We start from the raw sequence: 21,729 nt of genomic DNA, 5'->3' as shown, positions 1-21,729 counted from the left end.
CCTAACTCCTCTCTCTCTCCCTTCCCTAACACACTTTCTCCTCCCTTCTTCTCTCTGATTTCCATCCCTCTCTCCCTCCCTCTGTTTCTCTCTCTAATGAAAGAGGGAGTTTTGAGAGAGAGAGAGAGAGAGAGAGAGAGAGAGAACCAGAGGAGGAGATTGAAGGGGAGGGGTGGGTCCCTATAAGAGCAGCTGCCTCCAGCCTCCACGCAGCCAGAAAACCCACACTGAGACTGAGGGAAGGAAACATATACGCTGACAAACCTCAACTTTCACCCAAGGGACCCCTATAGGCACCCACAATCTCAGCCCAACACAGGTAAGGAGACCCGGGGAAGAAGGAGGGAGATGGAGGACGAAAAGAATTGGCTTGACCTCTGACCTTTGATAAATAATCTTTTTTTGCGTTTTGCATATTTGTCATGTAAGTAAAGGCAGTTCGTTACATTTGTTAAAAGATTGACAGGCAGGATTTTACATTGGACAAAAAGCCCAACTGGAGTCACACTTTACAGAAAGTGAGGATAGAATTTCACATCCCTTCACCTCCTTACTAGTTTCTTCTAATGCTGGTAATGTAGCAGGTCAATAAAGTATCTATCTATCTATCTATCTATCTATCTATCTATCTATCTATCTATCTATCTATCTATCTATCTATCTATCTATCTATCTATCTATCTACCTATCTACCTATTTATCTATCTAGGTTTGGAGAGCCCAAAAAATGACTACAATCTGAATGTGAATTCCATTAATTCAACTGAAACAATTGGACACAAGGAAGGGAAAAGGACATCTTTTTAAGAATTTTTCAGCACTGTTAAGAGTCACAATTTATTTTTTTCCCATTTCAGTATTAGCCTCCATCACTTGTCTTTCATCCACACCTGCTGAAGGGTCCCAGGCTAACTGTTGCAGCTATTGTCCCGGTGCAGTGACCCTCTGACCCTTGAGTTCCATGTGGCTGAGTGCTTGTAATGACGCTGATCAAACAATTTAGGCTGTACGTATTGTTGACAGACAGAGTGGGTCAGGATAATGTCTGAGGTGGTTCTTGTTAACAAACCACTGATTCTGTGTTTCACAGAATCGATGCAGCGCTTCTAAAGAAACAACTACGGACTATAAAGTCCCATAACTACTCCCCAAAGGTTAAATACTACGGTACGTGTTTGAGTGGTTTAAAAGCATAAGGCAGCCAGGATGAACACACTACTTAGAGGAGGAGGTGTAAACGCTCCATCTGAGGACTACACGTGCAGTTTGTCTCCAGAGGGAAAGGTCATAAATAGTTTGTCCCGATTAATCATTAATCGTTAAGGCCTGATTTACTGCCGCGCTCTGGTGCATTTCATGAATGAACGGGGAGTCTTCGCACAAAGCTTATGCGAGTATGTGTTTACGCTGTAGGTTAAGACCGGAGTAATGAAAGGTAATTTGGGTGAGTGCACGTTGACTAATCACGGTCAGATTTTCTCACTTCATTAGAGGATTATTTTTAGATTTTCAAAGGCATTTGCCTGAAGGTAACTGAGTCAATATTTCCATATAATTTGTTTTTAAAGGCAAATGGGTCAAATGATTAATGGGTCAAATGATTAAATATGAAAGATATCTTAATTTTAAAAGGTTTAATTTATGGAAGAAAATCTGAAATATTAGAGAGCAGTGGGTAGAGATTGACTCATTCCACTTTGATTTTAAATATTGATGTTGTAATGAGTAAATGCAGTGGTGTGGAAATACTGACAGTCATTTTGAATAAATCTAATGTTGGTTTAGTTGTTGACATTTAGAACCATGTCACCCAAACTAAAAAAAAGTAGTTCAGTACATCAAGGGAGGTAAAAGGTTAAAGACAGTAGTGTTTATGGATTTGATTGATCATATATAAAGCATCTGGCCACATCTGGCTCTTTATGAGCCAAGCCCTTTTGTATTCTTCCAAGGTTGGATTGATGAACAGTATAAATTGCTTCTGTGCAATGATTTGGAGATGATAAATAGATTTAATATTTGAACTTATGTTAATTAGTAGTAGAAGCATTTCTATTTCTGTAATGGTATTACCTGCTAATATTATTTACCTAACGCCTTCAGGCATTTATGTGTAAAACCCATTATTAAGTGTTTTTAAACTGTCAGGAAACGATAATGAGTTAATGAACTTTAAGATTGGGTGTCACCGTTGTCTACGATGAATAATTAACATCGTGTTTTTGTTCAGCCTGGGGCTCACATTTCATTTGACCTTAAAAATAAACTCCATAAACAAAGGCACTGCTCAAAATTGGTTACTTTAAGTAAGCTTTTGGACTAAAAGCCGCTTTCAGCAACCGCTGGTGATAAGAGATTTAAAAAGTGCACGTATCTGGTTCTACTTATCTGAGTAATAACAAAAGCTTCTTCATTATCAGAAAGAAGCTGATGTAGATCTGCAGATAGCACTCGGGCTGAAAAAGACATTCTGAACTGATTCAGAGAAAACTAGAGGCTGCTTTCTCATACCTCAGGGCAGATACTCAAAGCATTGCCTGTGACTGAAATGTGAAATTAAAAGCTGCGATATGTAGCTAATTTAAGGTAAATACACGTCAGTAGTATTCAGAGATAGAGCTGTCAGACACACCAGCTGCTGGTGATGAACATTCTGTGTTCCTGTGGACAGACAAACATAGATGAGGCGACAATAACATATGAACCTTTTGGTGCAAGTCCCTCAGAGACAAAGGGCAAGGTTGTTATTCCATTTCACCATCAGACTTAGAGAAGACTATCAGAAGCCCCGATAAAGCGGTGCTTTGTGGAAAAAGTGCCATTTCTCACATTTTTCCTAGACTTTTAAATACCCCATTTGCCATCATTCTGTCCACCTACTCATGCAAAACAGTTGAATGCATCGAGTTCAAGCACTTTGGGTGAGGTTTGTCAAAACTAGTCTGGTAAAGAAGCACTGCTACACATTATATGTTTTATGTGTCAAGCGACAGTGATGGCAGTTTGTTTGGGGTAAATCGATGAAGACCGGTAGTCAGAGTGTAGATCGTGAGACGAGCAGAAGAAGAAAAAAAAATCCACTTCCACTTCCAAAACACAGTACATTAATATAAACTTCAGGAAACCATTCTCATTCGAAGGCTGGACAGGGAAATGGAAGGAGGATAAGTAGCGCTGGATCACAGGTCACACGGCATCGTGCGGGTGTGTACAACTTTGTGAATATGGCTGTGAATGTGGAGTGGACTTAATCCAAGGACACAATTTTCCTAACACAGCAGGGTTCCTGTCCATCCTTTTGTACTGGCAGGATTACACAGATCCTTCTTTATGTCTCCTTGCTGCCCCCGGTGTGTTCTTCTTACGCCTTACCCTGCCTGTTTCCATATCAAACGAGAACGGACTCTTGTCAGATGCAATTGATGCAAGGATGTATTAGGAAAGCTGGATATGTTTGCTGTCAGTTGTCCTGTAACAAAGAAATCCCCTGCAGCTCAAAAAGCATTTTCCCCGTTGGTGGCTGTCATAAAAAGACAGAATGAATGATTTATCTTTTATTATGAAATTCTAAACCCAGAAAAGAAATGTTTGTATAACTTTCCCAGAGCCTAGCTATGCGTGGGCTCAGGGAAAGAGACAGTACCCACGAAGCTAATTAGCTAACTGTTGTCATTCCAAGTCTGAGATATCAGGAATATCTGACAGCTGTGATTTTGCCCGCTTGGTGAAAAAAACTACAGAAAGTGACAACTAACCACAAAATGACTGTAAAGCCACCTTTGAAGACAGCAACATCTAATAAAATACGTACATTATCAAAGCCCTATTCACACAGGACTAGTATTACCTAGGGACCTCTAGTAATTTGTCAAAATGACCGACTATATTTCTCCAAACACAGAGGTTGTGTGATAATATTAGTCCCGTGCAAATCGGCATCATCAATTATAAAGTAAATTTTTGACAGAGCCTTGACATCATATGTGGGAGACAATGTCAGTAAATTTGAGTAAAATACAGACTTGACTGCCTGTGTGATGTGCCGCACAAAACACAGAGGGGGTGTGTGGAGGCTAATGTCTAAAAATCACATGAGGTCCCCTGGTAATACTTGTCCCACATGTACGATTAGGGCTTAAAGGGTAAGTTTTTTTAAAGCCTGGACCCTTTGTTCCTATTTTTTTGTGTCTAAGTGACTGATGGGAACAACAATCTTTTTCATTAGTCCAGTATTAAGCGAGATCGCTGCAGTTGGCAACAAAGAAACAAGCTACAATATAAGTTAATAGGACAATTGTCCACTTGTCCAATTGTCCAATTTATGTTCACAAAAGTGCTTGTTTTGCCACTGACAGGCTCAGATTAATATTCTAAATGACCTCTCCGTTAAAGAGTAAGATCCAAACTGGGTCTCCAGATTGATGATAATGTTTGGGAGGAGAGTCTCAGTAGAATCCAATATTGTTCATTCAATGTCAGACATCACTTAATCCAGTTTAAGGTCATGCATAGACTCCATTACTCAAAGACTAAACTACACAGAATATATCCTACTGTTTCCCCTCTATGTGATCGATGTAAGTCTGCTGACGGTTCCTTAATCCACCTCTTCTGGACATGTCCAAAATTGTATGTCTTCTGGTGTGGAGTATTCCAGTGGTTTTCTGAAATGTACAACTGTGTGTTCAAGCCTGAGCCAGAGGTGGCACTGTTTGGCTACTCCCTGTCTCTACTGACTCATAGCTCCTCCGTACAGCACACCATTATGTATGGAATGTTAATTGCAAAGAGACTGATTTTAAGGCTCTGGAGGTCCGAAGCAGTGCCACTCTTCAAGACGTGGCTAACAGAACTCACCTCTGTATTACATATGGAGAAAATCCAATATGGCATGACACACAATCTTAAGAAATTCTACAAGATTTGGCAGCCATTCTTAGACCATCTTGCCCAATTTGATGGAGACCTTGAACAGTTGTGAGATTCACAATATGCCACTCGCCTCTTCCTTGATAAACTCAGTTTTTATTTTTATTGCAGAGTATCGGTGATGTAACAGTACATTTCATTGTCTATACGCCCAAGGTTTTTTGTTTTTATTTACTTCCTTTTTATTTACTCCTTTTCTCTTCATATTGGCATATTATTCTACTCATAATCTTTGCCCTTTTGTATTATACTACTTTGAAAACACTTAATAAACATATTGAGAAAAAAAAAATCGTCATCGCAGCCGGGGAATGACTGTAATGGCACTGAAGCGGGACTTTCTACCTATATATAGTATAGTTGTGACATCACAACTGCACAGAAGTCCTGATGGCTCGTTAAAAGGCACAGTTTCTGAATACGGGCTTTGAGCATTTCTATGTGGATTGAGGGTTTTTATACTTTCTACTGTATTTATATAGCACCTTGACCTGCTTTATAATAATAATAAAAAACATGGAATATCTTACTTTTTACATTATGGAACCTGTAAATACTCAATTGGGACTCTTGAGTACAGTAAGAGATACCCATAAAATCCTGGTGTCATATTTCAGAATTCCAGAAAAAGCAGCAAAATAAATACTTTATGAAAAATAAAGCTAATAGAACAGTTACAAATATAACTAGTATAATTAGAATAAAATATAGTGCACACTACCAAGGCTAGCAAGTGACCAGCTTAGTGAGCCAGCCACACCTGAATGGAATGCAGCAATTTGTATTGTTACCAGTTGCACCTGTGTCCGATAAAGTAATATGAAGTAAGTAATAGCAATAACTCATAATACAGACATGGGGGACCGAAGACAAATAAATGTCCAATTTGTACAGGTGGGATAGAAAAGCTACAAAAAACAATTACAGTGCATCACCTCATCTCAAAAACATAAACAAAAAATCAATACGAAATGAGTTTGATGTGACCCCTGTGTTCGTGCATGTGAGTACACCTCCCAACCATTAATCTAACCTTAATTGATTAGGTGCATTGAGAAGGGAAATTGATTTATCTTAGCGCGTCCCGTCGGCATCTTGTAAAAGAACTAAAGGTTTCTTCTATATGTCAAAACGCCCACTCTGCAGACACGTCTGTGAGCTGACCTGACCTTTAACCAGGAGATAGAATCAGAAGAAACACTGGGCCTCATTCACCAACCGTTTTACGAAGAAATGTGTTCTTAAACCCTTCTTACGAACTTCTTACGAAGAATCTGGCATTCACTAATGTTTTCTTAACTTGGATTTGTTCTTAGCTAAGAACAAAATCTACGAACACTAAAAAGCACTCTTACGCACATTTGAGTGATGACATTTTGCTCCAAATGATTGGTTACTGCATTTTATTTAATTCTACAGTCGTTTACAATGATAGTATTGTACTGTAATGTCTTTCTGATCATTTGTTGAAAAATAAATCATATTATGCAAAAAAAAAACACTAACTGCAATTTACCCTAACCCTAACCCTGATTAAATCCTGCGTTATTTGGTGATTGATCGCCATTTATAGGGCCAAAATGCAGTGGTAGAATGTAACAATGTACAAATTCTTCGTAACTGTACTTAAGTACATTTTTCACGTATCTGTACTTTACTTAAGTAGACTCAATAGTGCATAGCTTACTTTTGACTTTTACTTTGTTACATTTTGCAGCAATTATCTATACTTTCTACTCCACTACATTTCTACAATGTTCCGTTACATTTTCTGATTAGTTGCCAAAACGTCTTCCTGACCGTCACACGTTTGTCTCACCAGTAAAGTTTGGTTGCCATAGATACTGTATATATGGGTTGCCATAGATACTGTATATATGGGGCACCGCTGATCCAAGCCGGCTCCGGTGCTCCAGAGCCCGGGCGCAGCGCCGCTGACCCTCGGTAATACAGCCTCCGGTAAAAGTGAAAATGAAAAGGTTTGTTTTTATTATTCCCGTTTTTAAATCAAAGTTGCCCTCTATTTCTCTCCACAGCGTCGTTTACTCCTCCGCCAGGCTGCGTCAGACGCGCTCATATCTTATTTATTTGGCTGGACCTCTTCACATCTCCCCATCTGCGCTGCTTCACACACTTTATTTGCTTACTTGCATGGTTAAAGAAAATAAAACTGTCTTAAAATACATCCATGAATAAAACCAACCGCATTCCGATTCTAACAACACATTTCCTTTTTATGCTGGTTAGGATAGGAACTTCTTTTTAAAAGCCAGGCCTTGTTTGTGGTAATGGACACCTTCTACTTTTACTAAAGTAAATATGTCTCTGGTTATTTGTACTTTTATTTAAGTACTGAGACTTCCTCCACCGCCGCTCCGACAATCTCTAATACGCGCAGTCTCCCAGGAGGTGCACAGGAAGTGTCATGTCCTTATATGGGAATTTGCGGGGCGTTATCTTATGCTAATTAGGAACAACTGGCACGCGCTTTCAGTTACGAAGACGTGGGATTCATCAATCCTAAGAACACAGGTGCGAACAATTCTGTTTAAGAACACGTCATGAATCAGACGTAGACTTCTCTTAGAAACTTTCTTAAGAACATATTTAAGAGAAAACTTAGGAAGATATTGGTGAATGAGGCCCAATGTCTTTTGCCTGTAGTAGTAGAAGTGCTGTTGTACTATTATTATTTGTGCTTACAATAATCTCTGCAATACACTAATCATGTTGATACAAGAATAAGGCAGATGTTGCTCTCATATCAAGTAACAGATAAAATAATTAGTGAGAGAAAGGGCTTTCATTTTTCATGAAATAGAATTTAGTTGATTCTGTGCAGAATTCAGTGTTTGTGAATTCATGAATCGTGGAGAATAGTGAAATCCCTTGTAAACTTTTAAACGGTAGTAGTAGTTTTGTCATGTTTTGTATGTGTGCGAAAGACAAAGAGCGCAAAAGTGTATGACGGAGGACGGGGGAGAGAAAGAGAATGAGTGGGTGAGAATGAGACTTAAAGAGGCAGAAATCAAATAGAGGAAGAGAGACGTAATGACAGATAAACTAGTATATAGATAGTGTATGTGGGAAGTGACAGACACTATTAATATTAATTAGATATTTATGATCAACCTGATTGGTAATATAGATCTACTGTCCTAAAATGTGTCATACCAATGACCACCCTGCCATTTTGCCAGATAGCTATCAATATTAAAACAAAGAGCACAATGTATTTTAAGTGGGCCCAAGACAAGCTGTCAATCAAAGTGACTTTTCTGACAGTTAAAGTAGTCTGCCATCTGGCTCCAGGCAGAAGACTAAATAACATTTAATGACCTGTCAAAATGACTCATCAACGAACAAAGCTGACATCATGAATATGCTCTAATTATTTAATATTTTATTTGTTTTCATTAATATGCTGGTTATCTCTCCTTTAAGAGTTGGAATGTATTGGTCTTCAGTTTAATTTAAAGCTATCTAATTTAAAGCTGCAGTTTATCAGGCCAGTATACACAATAACTTTAGTGTTAATACTTGGGAACATCTTATATCAGTTACTATTTCATCGCCCTCATTTTTTAGATGCATTCAGGCTTTTTATATAGGAAAAGTCAATAAAACAAAAATCTCATTTGCATATTGATAGGTTGGGTTTGACCTACATTGAACTTTTAAATTAGATTTAACTTGAGTCATTAAAGAGCCCAACTAATTATTGAATGCAAACACCATAGCATAGAATTTAGATAAAAAGATGTTTTTTTGGTTTGTGTGTCCAAATGTTCGGACAAACATTATATAGAAACAAACACCCAGAAAAGTTACAGCCAAGGTACATGGTGTACTGACATGAATTTGCCAATATTGTGGTTCTTACATTTAAGTTACATAATAATCTGCAGTCTGGCTTTTAAAAATAAAGAAGAGCTGCAAGATGGATGCACACTGCTCCTTCGTTCACCCACGCGTGAATAATCCGGCTTTAAGTCTCTCTTCGGGCTGAGAGTAATCTTTTTTTTTCTTGATGAGAAAATGGCAATAATGGAGAAAAATGATGGTGGAAACAGTTGATAACAGTGTGAGACAGTTGTGAGTTGTCGGATGACAAGACTATAAATCAGACCGGAACCTGCATTTGAATGTTCCTGTAATTTTAACAGTACTTATTCATGGTTGACTACAGTTTTTTAATCAACAACTTGAAGATGGTCATGATGTGAGTACTTTTTCCATTTAACCTCGCAAAGCTTGTTGAACGTACTTACAGGAGACAGACTACAGACTGTGTGCTGATGTTCCCACTTAGTCAGTAAGTGTCATTTCACTTACTATTAGTTAGTTAGTTAGTTAGTTTAGTTTATTTTGAACATGTAAAACAAACAAAAAATCATATATATATATATATATATATATATATATATATTGACACTTTCCAAATTGGTAAGTGATGCTTTTGGTCGTCTAGTTTCATATGATACCAGTATTTTTACTCTAGCTTTAAAACTGGGCCCGCTACAGCGGGTTTTATTTGCTAGTCTGACTAGCTCCTCACCTTTGCTGTTTTTAGCTTTACCTGTCATACAGGTGCTTTTAAAAAAAATTTTGGCCAGGGATTTCTAGAAGGTCTGTCTGCGGGTCCACAGTACTACAGGACAAGCATACTACATGACACGCCTTCGAACCGGTCGCAGTTGGGTTAGATTTAGGCACAAAGACTACTTTTTTGTTTTTGTTTTAAAGGTTATTTTTTGGGGCATTTTAGGCCTTTATTTTGTACAGGACAGATGATGACATTAAAAGGGAGAGAGAGGGGGAACGACACGCAGCAAAGGGCCGCAGGTTGGAGTCGAACCCGCAGCCGCTGTGCCGAGGAGTAAACCTCTACATACCCGGGCACCTACACAAATGTGTTGTGCATTCTGACCCCCACAGTTATTGTGAAAATGGATCGGTCAACAGCACCATTTTCACAATAACTGTGGGAGGTGGGGTATCACATCACAAGTTGAAATGTGTTTTAATGATAACAATAAATGTATTTATCCTATAAATACATATGACTAATTTCATAAGTGATATAAGTCAGTAATTAAATTGTTGTACTTGATCCAATTTAATCACAAACCACCGTATATAGCTGCTACTTTGGTAACCTTGAATTGCAACTTGAGCCTCTTTCACACATAGTTTTCCGGTAGATTACTGGTATAACCTTTCAGGCATTTTCACTATTCACACGTGCACTACAGGAACTTTTCTGTGTTCTGCCTTTTCACACATGCCATGGCAATACCAGAATAGATGGTGCAACGTTAACGCACCACTTCTGGATGCAAACCGGCACACAATTCAACAGAGAGTGACGGCCAGATGAAGCCTCATGAAGCTTCAGGAACCATTTTCTTTATTTTCTGAGCCCACAAGATGGCGCTCTCTGTTCAACAAAGGGTTGAAAGCACAGTGAAATGCCATCCCTTTAACCTTTTTCTTTAAACCAAGAGCGCCATCTAGTGGGCTCAGAAAATAAATAAAATGGCTCACGAAGCTTTATTTGACCATCACTATACAACAGAAGAAGAAGATGGGGCAAGGTTGGATGTACGTGCACGTGGCTGAGGACGTCACTTTTTATTTTTAGGAACATGGCGGGCATGGAGCTGTTTTTGTCCTTTTGCCAATATTCTTAATATATATTTAATTGAACAAGTTTACAGGACAAGTAATGTTTTTTGTGATCTACTTGAATCCAATTGAAATACATCATCATCGGAGTCTTGTGATTGTTTTGCTTGCTTTGTGTGGAAGCGTCTTTCGTCAGACGGACACTACCCTATACGTGCTTGTCCCTGCAATGTTAATGCTTCCATTCACAACACAGCCATAGCTGCATTCTCCCTGACATGTTTCTGGTCTTGAGGTGGGAAATTGGCGGAACGTATTTCCCTGAATATCAATTCCTGCTCCCATTCACACATGACCCCATGCAGAAAATGTTCCTAAACATTTCAGGGATATACTACGTGGCTTGTAAAAGGGGCATTGGATTAGATGTTTGTCAGGTAGCAAAACAGCTCAAATGGCACAACATCAGCAGGTAACAGGTTGAGGCTGGATGAGAGATAGAACTGAGAGATATTCTATGGACAGGGGTTCCTTTCATCTGAAAGATGTTCGTTATTATGATATTATATCATCTACTGGACTGTTAAGACCTCCATCAGCAGCGCCTCTGCGCAGCACCAGACAGTAATGACTTAATTAACTGGTTTATTTATTGGTTAATCAGTTAATTAAAAGCAGAGTGATTGGGTTTGAAGGGCTCTCGAGAGAACCTGGCCGACGTCAGTAGAAGACCACAGAAAAGATCAGTCATTAAGAAGTCCAATTTATTTTTTTACAGAGCTTTTAATAGCACAGAGTACTTTACAGAAAAGAGGACAGAAAAACAGATAAAGACTACAGTCAATGGAGTGCGTAGGCTACCTGTGTGAATGTCATATCTGTTTTATCCTGACTGCAGTCAGGCTGTATACATTCTGTCTTGATATGTACTTGATAGGAAATCAAAAATGGAAAAGAATGTTTTTGGCATGAAAGCCAGGGCTTAGCTTTGCCACAATAGTTCCTTGCATTCGCCCTCAAGTAAGATTTGGACTGCTCCTTAAACCTCCAACGACGGCTGTCAAAACATATTCTGTGATTCATATGTATTCATGTTTAACAGAGATTATTATGAAAAGACCATCCTCACAGGGGAAGAGAATTATCCTGCCCTGTCTAAACCCTTGCAGTAAGCATATAAACATATAATCCAGGGGTCAGCAAATGTAGGCACGCGTACCACCATTGGCATAACCTGACTCCACCAATTGGATTCCTTCCCATTTGCTCGGCATATCCATCTGGGAACTTTCCATTGGAGAACTTGTGGGGAAGGGGCGAAAATACTGCTTAGCTGATTGGATAAACCATCTGTCTTTCACCACCTATACTGGTGATAGACGGGCCAAATCAACCAATCAGATCAAACTCTTACCGAAACCAGTCGGGAGAAGAGCAGAAACATCTTTTCCTCCGAGAAAAAGTCTCCAGTGCCGTTTTTTGCTCTCCTTTCAATGAAGGAATACTTTCTAATTCAGATAAAACTTGCGCGATAGCTACGCTCATCTCATCCGTGGAAGCCGCCACGTTGTTTAGACTGAACAGTTGCTTCTCGTTCTCATCGTTTGGCGAACGGCTCCAAATTTTCTCTATCTCAAGATGCCAGACTGATCTGTGAGTGGAAAACTGGAGCTCGCGAGATCAGGACGGTCTCACGAGGCTACCATCGGCATGCAGTAGCTCAACCAATGGCACATTAGCAATACGTGTGCAAGAGAGGTTTTTGGACATGTTACAATCCGCATCCCAAATGACCTCTTGGACAGCCGTTGGCGGTAACCCGAATGGAGAGGGCTCGGTAGATCATGGCAGTCTTAATGCTGATGGCACACTGATTAACAAGAATATTTTAAAATGGCACTTTGCAAAGTTGCCGACCCTTGATCTAATGTGACACTTAACAAAACTTAATCTTAGCTTTAAATCCTATTTCGTCAATCCACCACTTTGGGCCAGACTGAAATGTCTATTCAACTATTATAACAACTATTAGATGGATTGCCATTAGTTTTGGTACACACATTCAAGGTTCCCAAATGATGAATCCCAATGACTTGGTTGATCCCTTAACTTTCTACATAGCACATCATCAACATTTTTAATACTTTGGTTTATGACCAAGTACTTAGAAAACTAATATCGTTCCCACCAGCCTCAAGAGTACATGTGACATTATGGTTTGATAGTATGACGGTAAGCATGTATTACACTTTAATTGTCCTCACTCATTTCTAAATAAAAAATACAGCATCTGTAAGCATCCTCTGGCCACACCTCAGTAGATAACAGAGAGAAGAAGTGAAGTCTCCTTCATGCCTTATCCTTAATGATGGCAGCTAATGTTTTGAAGCCAAGTCCGCACAAAGTCAGTGACAGGAGGTTGGAGAATGAAATGCATTTTGGCCAAATGAACACACCCAAGCTGTTTGTCTAAATCCACTGCCATCTGCCAATCTCATCCCGCCCTTAGCTGTCCTCCATCCTGCCTAAAATGCTTGTGCTGCTCCTTTGTCCTTCAGTGACAAACCCATCCTCTTTCCTATCAGACTAAAGACATACTCAACACACACTTTTGTTTGCACACTAGAAGACTGATTAATTTTGATTAATTTTGCAGAGCTGCCAGTTTTATGGGTAGTTAGAGATTAGAATGAACTGTAGTGTAATTACACTTCTATCAGTTTTTAATTACTCTGAGTGAATTCAAAATTTCTAAGACATTATTAAGTAGTGTTTGATTGAAGACAAATCAGTTTTACTTTCAGCAACGTCTATTTAATAGATAATGACAACCTACAGCTAAAAGATCAGGGTTGCAGTGTATGTGTAAATTTATATTTGAGTGGGTCTGCCAATGTACTGTAGTGGGCATAAACAGTGTGCATAATGCATGTGTTTGTATGCATGTGTATTGTTGTGTATTTTTTGTGCATGTGAGTATGAGTGTGTGTGTTTGTCTGCAACGAACAATGACTCAGTTCGTTGCCCAGAGGCATTAATTGAGGCATCAATTAAAAGAGTTAACGAGTTTGTTTAATGAGATGAAAACTCTGGTTGTGTTTCTGACATCAGACCCACCAGGCTGGGCTGTTCTACCCAGCATAAAGTCAAACAGTTTTTTCTTTTGCTCTTTTTTCATTCTCCAAATGATTCTTTTTCACATTTTATGTCTGCTGTGCTCTCTGTCCTTCTGTCTGCCCCTTATTGTCACTTCCTGCGCCCTATGATGCCTTTACCCTCTTATTGTCCGCTATGTCCCTCCTATTCCCATTGCTGTTTCAGAGGCACCACACTTTAAAAGAATACTCCAGCATTCTGGGAAATGTGCCTGCTTAGTATATAAGTTTGATAAATAGATTGGAATCATTAGACCTTTTCATGGCAGACATTTTGACTTGCAAATAGAAATAAGATTGAAAAGCCCTTTTATTAATAAGGCCTGACTCTACATGAACAGGATTGTCTCTGTCCAAGCCTGACCAAAACCTGAACCATGGCAGAAGTTTTGGGCCCGAGTCTGATTTAAAACCTGACTTTCCACTGTAAATATAAAATAAATGTATCCATGCATGTAAGTTGAATAGATATCCAGAAATCGATGGCCACACACAGCCCATACATTATTGATGACATTACATAGTCTGCATTAAAAAAACAGGGTAATTTGAGCAAACGCGACCCAATTCAAGCTCAGGGAATTTTGAGACATTACAGCCCAATTGTGTTTGGACAGAGAATAAAAGCTATATGATAACAATGGCTCAGTTCCATCAAGTGTCCCAGTAACCCATGACAGTGAGCCAGCATGCCCAATACCAGTCGCTCACAAAGGGATGCATGCAGCAGTTTTTAATGGTATCAATTACACACACAAAAATGTTTGCTGTGAAAAAAGTCTATTTCACTTTGGGTTCATTTAGAATGTGTATTCTTGGAGGTGTTGGCTTGCTAACTAAGAATATACAACATGTAAATGAAACACTATTAGAGCTGTTGGAAGTCATTTTTCCTCTGTTCTTGTTTCATCTAGCTTAGCGCTAAGCTAGCTCTAAACGCTATTCCTAATTTGAATCAATCAATAACCAGCTAAGATAGTTGTTACTACTTTTGTGTTACCTGTGTGTACTTTTGAGTAGCCTATTCATTTTGTTTTTGTACATTTGTTGCTGTCTGTTGTTGTGCAGCAGACGGTGGGACCATGAAGACTGTGGTGGCTCTGCTGCTGCTCTGTCTGTGTGATCCTGGACAGGGTGACTGCCAGGCAGACTGCATGTCCTGCAGCAACGTCCTGCCCAAACAGCTCAGTTTCAACACAATGGTGAGGACACACGCACGCACGCACGCACACACACACACACACACACACACACACACACACACACACACACACACACACACACACACACACTACCATACACACACACACACACACACAAACAAAATCCCACCACTTGGCTCTTTTACTGTAACCCACCTTCCTGTAGTTTTCACCCCACCTTCCTGTAATCCTCCCGTCCTCCCGTCCTGACTCAACAAATTACCCTTTTGGCATTTGAGTTTTAATTTGTTGTGGTTAATTGATTCCTGGGGATATGTGTTTCTCCTCTTAGTGCGAATGCCTGGTGGTTGTTTCTCTCTGATAATGACATGTCTGCGTCTCAGACGTTTTAGTATGGAGAACACAATAAGACATTTAACAGCACATGGAATACAACATAAAACTTTAGTGTTTACATTCATGTTCAAAAGGATCTTAAGTGAGCCTATTGAATTAGACATGTGATGCTTTGTAAGACATGACTTGCCATCTACTGACTCACTGCCCCTATTTTTTATAATGCCAGTTTTCTTCTGCTTATTCTAATTGTCTCTTCTCCTTTATCCCCATCTCTCCTTCCTGGTTGAAAGGCATTTTACTTGTAAATCAATAAGGGACCAAAGCCTCCATGATTAGTCTGCTTAATGGAAACACTTGGTGATGCTCAAAGCAATTTTATTTTCAAAGCAAAAGGTATTTCATGCATATCCATCCTCGGTCTTATTCTGACATTCCCTCACATAATAACACACGCACCCATTGAACCATTGAAGTAGAAGACATAGGTGATAAACAAGCTAATAATATAATCAATCTTCTTCTGTCACATTGATTTTTTCTCCTTTGAGTTAAGACTAAGGGCTTTCCACTCAAACAACCAAAGAAAATCAGTTGATACTGTACCATGTTCATTTGCGTTTGCGTGTAAACGAAGGGCACAAACGAAGGGAAATGTCTCAGTTTTTCAAAATAACCATGTACGTGTAAACGGCGTATGAGGCTGACGGAAATGTCATTAGTTTTGTAGGTATTTGGTCACAAACCAAAGGATTAGACAAAAGGAAATTTGACCTGATTGTGACACTAGATGGAGAGTTAAGGTTTCACCAAGTAACTACAATTTATCCTAAGAAGAACATGAATGTTTATAAGATTTGTTGGTTAACCATGCATTCTGATCTATGCAATGGACCGACCAACTAACCGCCCAACCACACTGCCATCCCCAGAGTTAGGCTAAAACTGTCCACAGTGAAGTCTGTCCAATGATGATATTGATGATATGAATGAACGGACTTCAGAAAGAAAATGAAGACAATCTCTTGTCTTTGTCTCTGTCAGGTGTGTCTCACTGAGTGCAAAGCTAAAGTCTCCCCAGCCTTCTCCTGGGACTTCTGTCGTAAGCTGCTGTCATCGCCAATCTTCTCTCTCACTGGTACCCTGCGGAAAAGATCTCAGGAGGAGGTGGAGGCCCTGTTTCCTGAGGAGGAGAAAGTGGAAGGAGGACTACTGCTGCCCTTTGCAATGCAGAGGTTCGATCACGTGGCTCGGGCACTCGGGGTGGACGAGAGGGATCTGGGTGGCAAGGGCAGTCAGCTAAACACTGCCTACAATTCCCAGCAGGCCCTTTCTCTTGAGGATGAGTATGATGAGGAGGCAGGGCAGGAAGAAGGGGCTGCTGACATGGCAGCAAGAGGACAGAATGATGTAGGGCTAAGTGTCTCCAAGAGGTTCGGCGGCTTCGTCAAAGGCAGGCACGGCTACAGGAAGCAGATGTATCCAGGAAGATCGTACCAGAAGAGGTATGGCGGTTTCATTGGCATTCGCAAGTCAGCCCGCAAGTGGAACAACCAAAAACGTTTCAGCGAGTTGCTGAAACAGTATCTGGGGATGAGCACTAAGGCCACTGAGTTTAACAGCGTGTCAGAGGACCTCACCCAACAAAATGAAGTTTAACAGAGTGAACCTTTACGCCACTGACATCAAACTATTTCCTGATGTATTTTCACTGATCATGTTTTGTATTTCATCGACATGTCAAAACTTAACTGGTGTCACCAAAGTTGACCTATTGAATCTAGTAATAATAAGTAATTTACCAAAAAGTGAAAACTAAGCCCGTATTCTATAACTCCCATTGCAGGCCTCTTTGCCTCAGGACATAAGAATTGCCGTTTTTGTTTTCCATCCCTTTTAAATATGATGCAAACAATTTTCCTTTAATTATGAGAACTTCTTCTATAGACCGAATCACCATGATGTCGCACCAACACAACAATCACTTTCGGGTAGACAAAAAAGAAAAATTGATTTGAATTGCATTGGTAGGCCTATGTGAAATCAGCAAACTTTTTTTATTTTGTTGTCATTTTCAGCCGTTACTGTAAGTTTGAAGATTAATAGTTAACCACGTTGGTCTGACCTAGCTACATCTCACAGCTGGTCGGACTAAGTGCTGCTTTTGGGTGGTATCGTGTGGCCGACAGGTAAATTAGGTCTCACGAAAGCATCAAACATGCATTTGAGATGAATGAGATGAGAGTATAGCCAGTTGTTCCTCATCCCCGTTTGCTCAGCGCCGTTAAATTGTATATTAAACGGGACGCAGGAGTTTTCTACCCGGAAGTTATTGGAAACAAACATCGTGATTGGGTCTATACATTCTCAAGTAACTGAACCCTCCAGTAAAAATGTAGGGCCCCCTAAAAACTGCTCCTTCTGAGCTGTGAGACTATAATCCCTGGCATCGTCCAGGGCCCCTGTCCAGCTCTGGGCACCCTGAGTCAATCAGACCTCCCATTCAGTGCCCTTGTGGGATGTAACAGTTGAACGATCATGTTTCATTTGAGCTGCCCAAAGCCCTTATCCTCATGAGCTTTGAAGTAAGCTCTCACTTTGGGAATTCTTAGTAGTCCTGCAGTGGTATGCAGTAAAATATAGGCTTTATTTTACTGTTTAATGGAATCTGCAAGATTAACGTTGGCATAAATATTGCTTTTCAGATTCCATGTATTATATAGTATATTTTACCAATTAATTACTGCGCTGGGTCATTTGTAAAAAGTGCTAAATCTTCTTAGATTGAGGCCTCTAGCTTTGGTGGGTTACATTACTGTTGAAAGTGTGGAAGAAGTCTAGCATGACCGCTTTCTTTATTCACATCTTGTGGCAAAATGCAGAACTCTGTCTCTTTGAAAGGACAATACCAGTGTTTTTCCTGTTTTGCCATTATGGTTAGGGTAATGTCTGCAGTAATGTAAAGTAAATTATATGTGATTTGTGGTAAATAAATGAAAACATGCAAAAGGAAAGCTAAAAGTCATTGATATGTCACTGTACCAAAACACACCTGAGACAGAGCAACTGAGGCAGGTTTAATGAAAAGATCTATCCTTCATTCTGGTGCAATGGTGAAGTGACAGACTGCACAGCACTCAATATTCATAAATATATATGCTACTGATCTGTCTGCCAAACTGATGTTATGTACAAGTGAGCTTCATCTCTGATTGGGTCTTGTATCCAGATGCCAGATTCCTGTATGTACAAACTATTTGGTATTTTTTCTTCGTTCAAACTGTAATGGTGTGAAAAGTTGCCCACTATGAGAACTTGTAAATAGCTAAATTTAAACATGTCAATAAAAATAGTTTACTATTTCCTTTGTGGCTTGTTATGCAGCAACTGATTCTGTGTCTTGAGGTGTTTTGTTCATAGTATTTACAGTACGGCCAGTAATGGAAGTGGGTTGCGTTTTTATCTCTTTACTTCTCTTATTTACTTTTAGATTTTTTGAAACTACTATGCTTTTGTAGATAAGTTATAAGCCATTGATAAGAACAACATTGTCATGTGGTGTACTACTCCTTTGGTTTGTGTTTGTCCTTCCTTATAGGTAATAAGGCAGTAATGAATGTTGGTAATCTGTAAATACATCTTTAACAATGGGTTATCACACTGATCCATTTAGTCTGCAGTATATTAATGCCTTGCTCTTTTCCATGAGGTCAGAAGTCAAATGGTCTGTTGAAGGGGCCAACTGATAAACTAAAGAGCTACAAAGTCACATTTTTCACAACCAGGTAGCACCACAATGTGTTTTTATTAATGGTGTAGAATTGCATCTACAAACCACCAGTTAAGTATGAAGCCATTAGTTACAACTTATATATAAGCAGGTTATAACCCCTTTATAAAAACATAAAGATTTATTGGAAAACGCTACAACTTTTGGAAATTAATTAATAACCACTAAAAATGTGTTACTGCCATACAAATATAATGTCAAGAGAAATATCCCATGATGTACACAATTCAAACCTTTGTCAATATGTGTTGCTTCTCTCTTCTGTTGTAAGAACAGCTGATAACGTTAAATTACAAATTGGCAGAGAATGCCTGGGCTCATGTTTTTTAAATCCCTGTAAAATATATTATATTGTGTCCAGGTCAAATACACTGGTGCTCCAGCGGGCTTCTGGCGCCCCTTAGTGGTCATTCCTCGATGGCCCAGCTGCACATACATTTTGTGTATTTTGCTTGATATTCCCAATCTAATGTTAGGACACTTTATTTTGAAAGTATGTCGATTCTTTGATAGTATTCTTCAGTGGTGGAAGAAGTACTTGGATCTGTTACCCCAAACAAAAGTAGCAATACTCTGTTACATGAGTGGCCTATTAACGTATGATATTGTTGGATTATGATCATTGGTGGTGCAGTCACCTCACAACAAGAGGGCAGCTTGGGCCCTTGTGTGTGGCGTGTGCACGTTTCTCCGGGTCAATTGCAATTTGCTGCAGTCTACTTCCTACTGCTGGGAACAGAATTAATCCATACCAATATCATATTTCATATTATGTTGAGAATATTTTGAGATTTCTAAATCTGCAAAGTAACTCGTAACTAAATCAAAATAAAATAATCAAATAAATGTAGTAAAAAGTAGCCTACAATATGTCCCTAAAATGTCGAGTAATAGGACTAGGAGGGGCCATGAAAATAGGCTAGATAACGTTAATCCCACCACAATTATTTCAGCTTCCCCAAATGCAGAAACATATTGGGGAAATTCATGACCTTAAAGTGATGGTTCGGAGTAATTTCACCCTAGGGTCCTTTGCACCATGACCTCGAGCCAAACACCCCCCCAGAAGCTTTTTTCACCTGGGTGTAACATTGGGAGACTTAGCGTAGCGTAGCGTTATCAGCTGAATAGCTTAGCGCAGAGGCTAATGGATCCGAAGTGTCTCTTAACATTACCCCACTAATAATGCCCGAAATGATACCAAACGTCTACAGTAGTAAGAATAGGTTATGCACTCATAAAACGATGGATTGTAAAATTTGTAAGTACACCAGAAGTTTATGTAAATAACACTTGCCTGCTGGCTTCTGCTCTCTGCTGCTGCTGCTGCTGCTGTTACTACTGGGCAGTAAGAGTGCTTAGGGACATCTACAAATTACAACACCGAAAAGAGATGCAACAAAAATATTTATTAATTTAATGATTAAATAAGGTAATGTCTCCAAACTTACCTCAATTATTACTTGTCTCCTGCTAGTTATACTACAGCACTTACTTTAAAGGGGTGATAGAATGATTATATAGGGTATTTCACACTGTTCCTTATGGTCTCCTAATGGGGTATGTAACATTGGTTGGGATGAAAATGGCCTGGTTGATATTTTATGGGCCCTTATGCATCCCTGTGTTTTGGCCCTATTTGTAACAAGAGCTTTTCTTCCAAATATGGTATGGTCATGAATATTTAGATGAGCTGCGCGGTGATTGGTTGAGCGACTTGCCATACGCAGACATTAGAGACCGAGCTGATTGGTTGAGCGAATCCCCAATACACATACATTAGAGAAGCGACAGAATCTCATATTCCAGACACTGCAATGTTTCATTACCAAATTCACTTCTGAGACTTTTTTTCTTTTTTCAGCTGCGGCATAACTATATCTATAAATAATACATTTACGGTTTTGAATGTCCCAATGTCTTATAAAGCTAACCGTTGTGTCCGATTTGATTTTAAGGCATTTTTATGAACGGCGTCTTTGTAGGACGAGCAGCTGCTTGCTATATGTCCCATTCATTACAATGGGGAAATACGCATACAGCTAGCTAGCTAACTTTCGCCATAACTAAATTATATTTACAGTTTGAATTTACTCACGCCACTTATACAACAGATTCCCCAATGTCTTATAAAGCTAACCGTTGTGTCCGATTTGATTTTAAGGCATTTTTATGAACCCGTGGCGTCTTTGTAGGACGAGCAGCTGCTTGCTATATGTCCCATTCATTACAATGGGGAAATACCGCCACGCTAGCTACATTGTTACGTCATAACTAAATTATATTTACAGTTTGAATTTCGTCACGCCACTTATACAACATCATTCCCCAATGTCTTATAAAGCTAACCGTTGTGTCCGATTTGATTTTAAGGCATTTTTATGAACGCGTAGGCGTCTTTGTAGGACGAGCAGCTGCTTGCTATATGTCCCATTCATTACAATGGGGAAATACCGCGAGCTGCTACCTATGCGTCCATAACTAAATTATATTTACAGTTTGAATTTCGTCCACGCCACTTACTACAACATCATTCCCCAATGTCTTATAAAGCTAACCGTTGTGTCCGATTTGATTTTAAGGCATTTTTATGAACGCTTGGCGTCTTTGTAGGACAAGCAGCTGCTTGCTATATGTCCCATTCATTACAATGGGGAAATACCGCAGCTAGCTAGCTACACTTTCGCCATAACTAAATTATATTTACTGTTTGATTTTCGCGTACGCC

General features: G+C 39.4%; 1 protein-coding gene across 3 annotated transcripts; it reads left to right on the top strand.

Annotated features, from left to right (window-relative positions):
- Nucleotides 1-217: 217 nt before the first annotated feature.
- On the top strand, nucleotides 218-18,602 carry pnoca (prepronociceptin a). 3 transcript variants are annotated; one of them, XM_039794047.1, is made up of 3 exons: nucleotides 218-319; nucleotides 14,781-14,914; nucleotides 16,256-18,602. In XM_039794047.1, exons 2-3 carry the CDS (start codon nucleotides 14,795-14,797, stop codon nucleotides 16,868-16,870), a joined length of 735 nt encoding a protein of 244 aa, XP_039649981.1. In that variant the 5' UTR covers nucleotides 218-319; nucleotides 14,781-14,794; the 3' UTR covers nucleotides 16,871-18,602. The 3 variants fall into 3 exon arrangements, with proteins under 3 accessions (XP_039649981.1, XP_039649983.1, XP_039649982.1); XM_039794049.1 differs by having other exon boundaries at nucleotides 226-319; nucleotides 14,784-14,914; XM_039794048.1 differs by lacking the exon at nucleotides 218-319 and adding an exon at nucleotides 9,014-9,151.
- Nucleotides 18,603-21,729: the final 3,127 nt, after the last annotated feature.

Source organism: Perca fluviatilis, chromosome 3 (assembly GCF_010015445.1).
Source record: "Perca fluviatilis chromosome 3, GENO_Pfluv_1.0, whole genome shotgun sequence".
NCBI classification, from domain to species: domain Eukaryota; kingdom Metazoa; phylum Chordata; class Actinopteri; order Perciformes; family Percidae; genus Perca; species Perca fluviatilis.
This window is presented reverse-complemented; position numbering and strand designations above follow the sequence as displayed.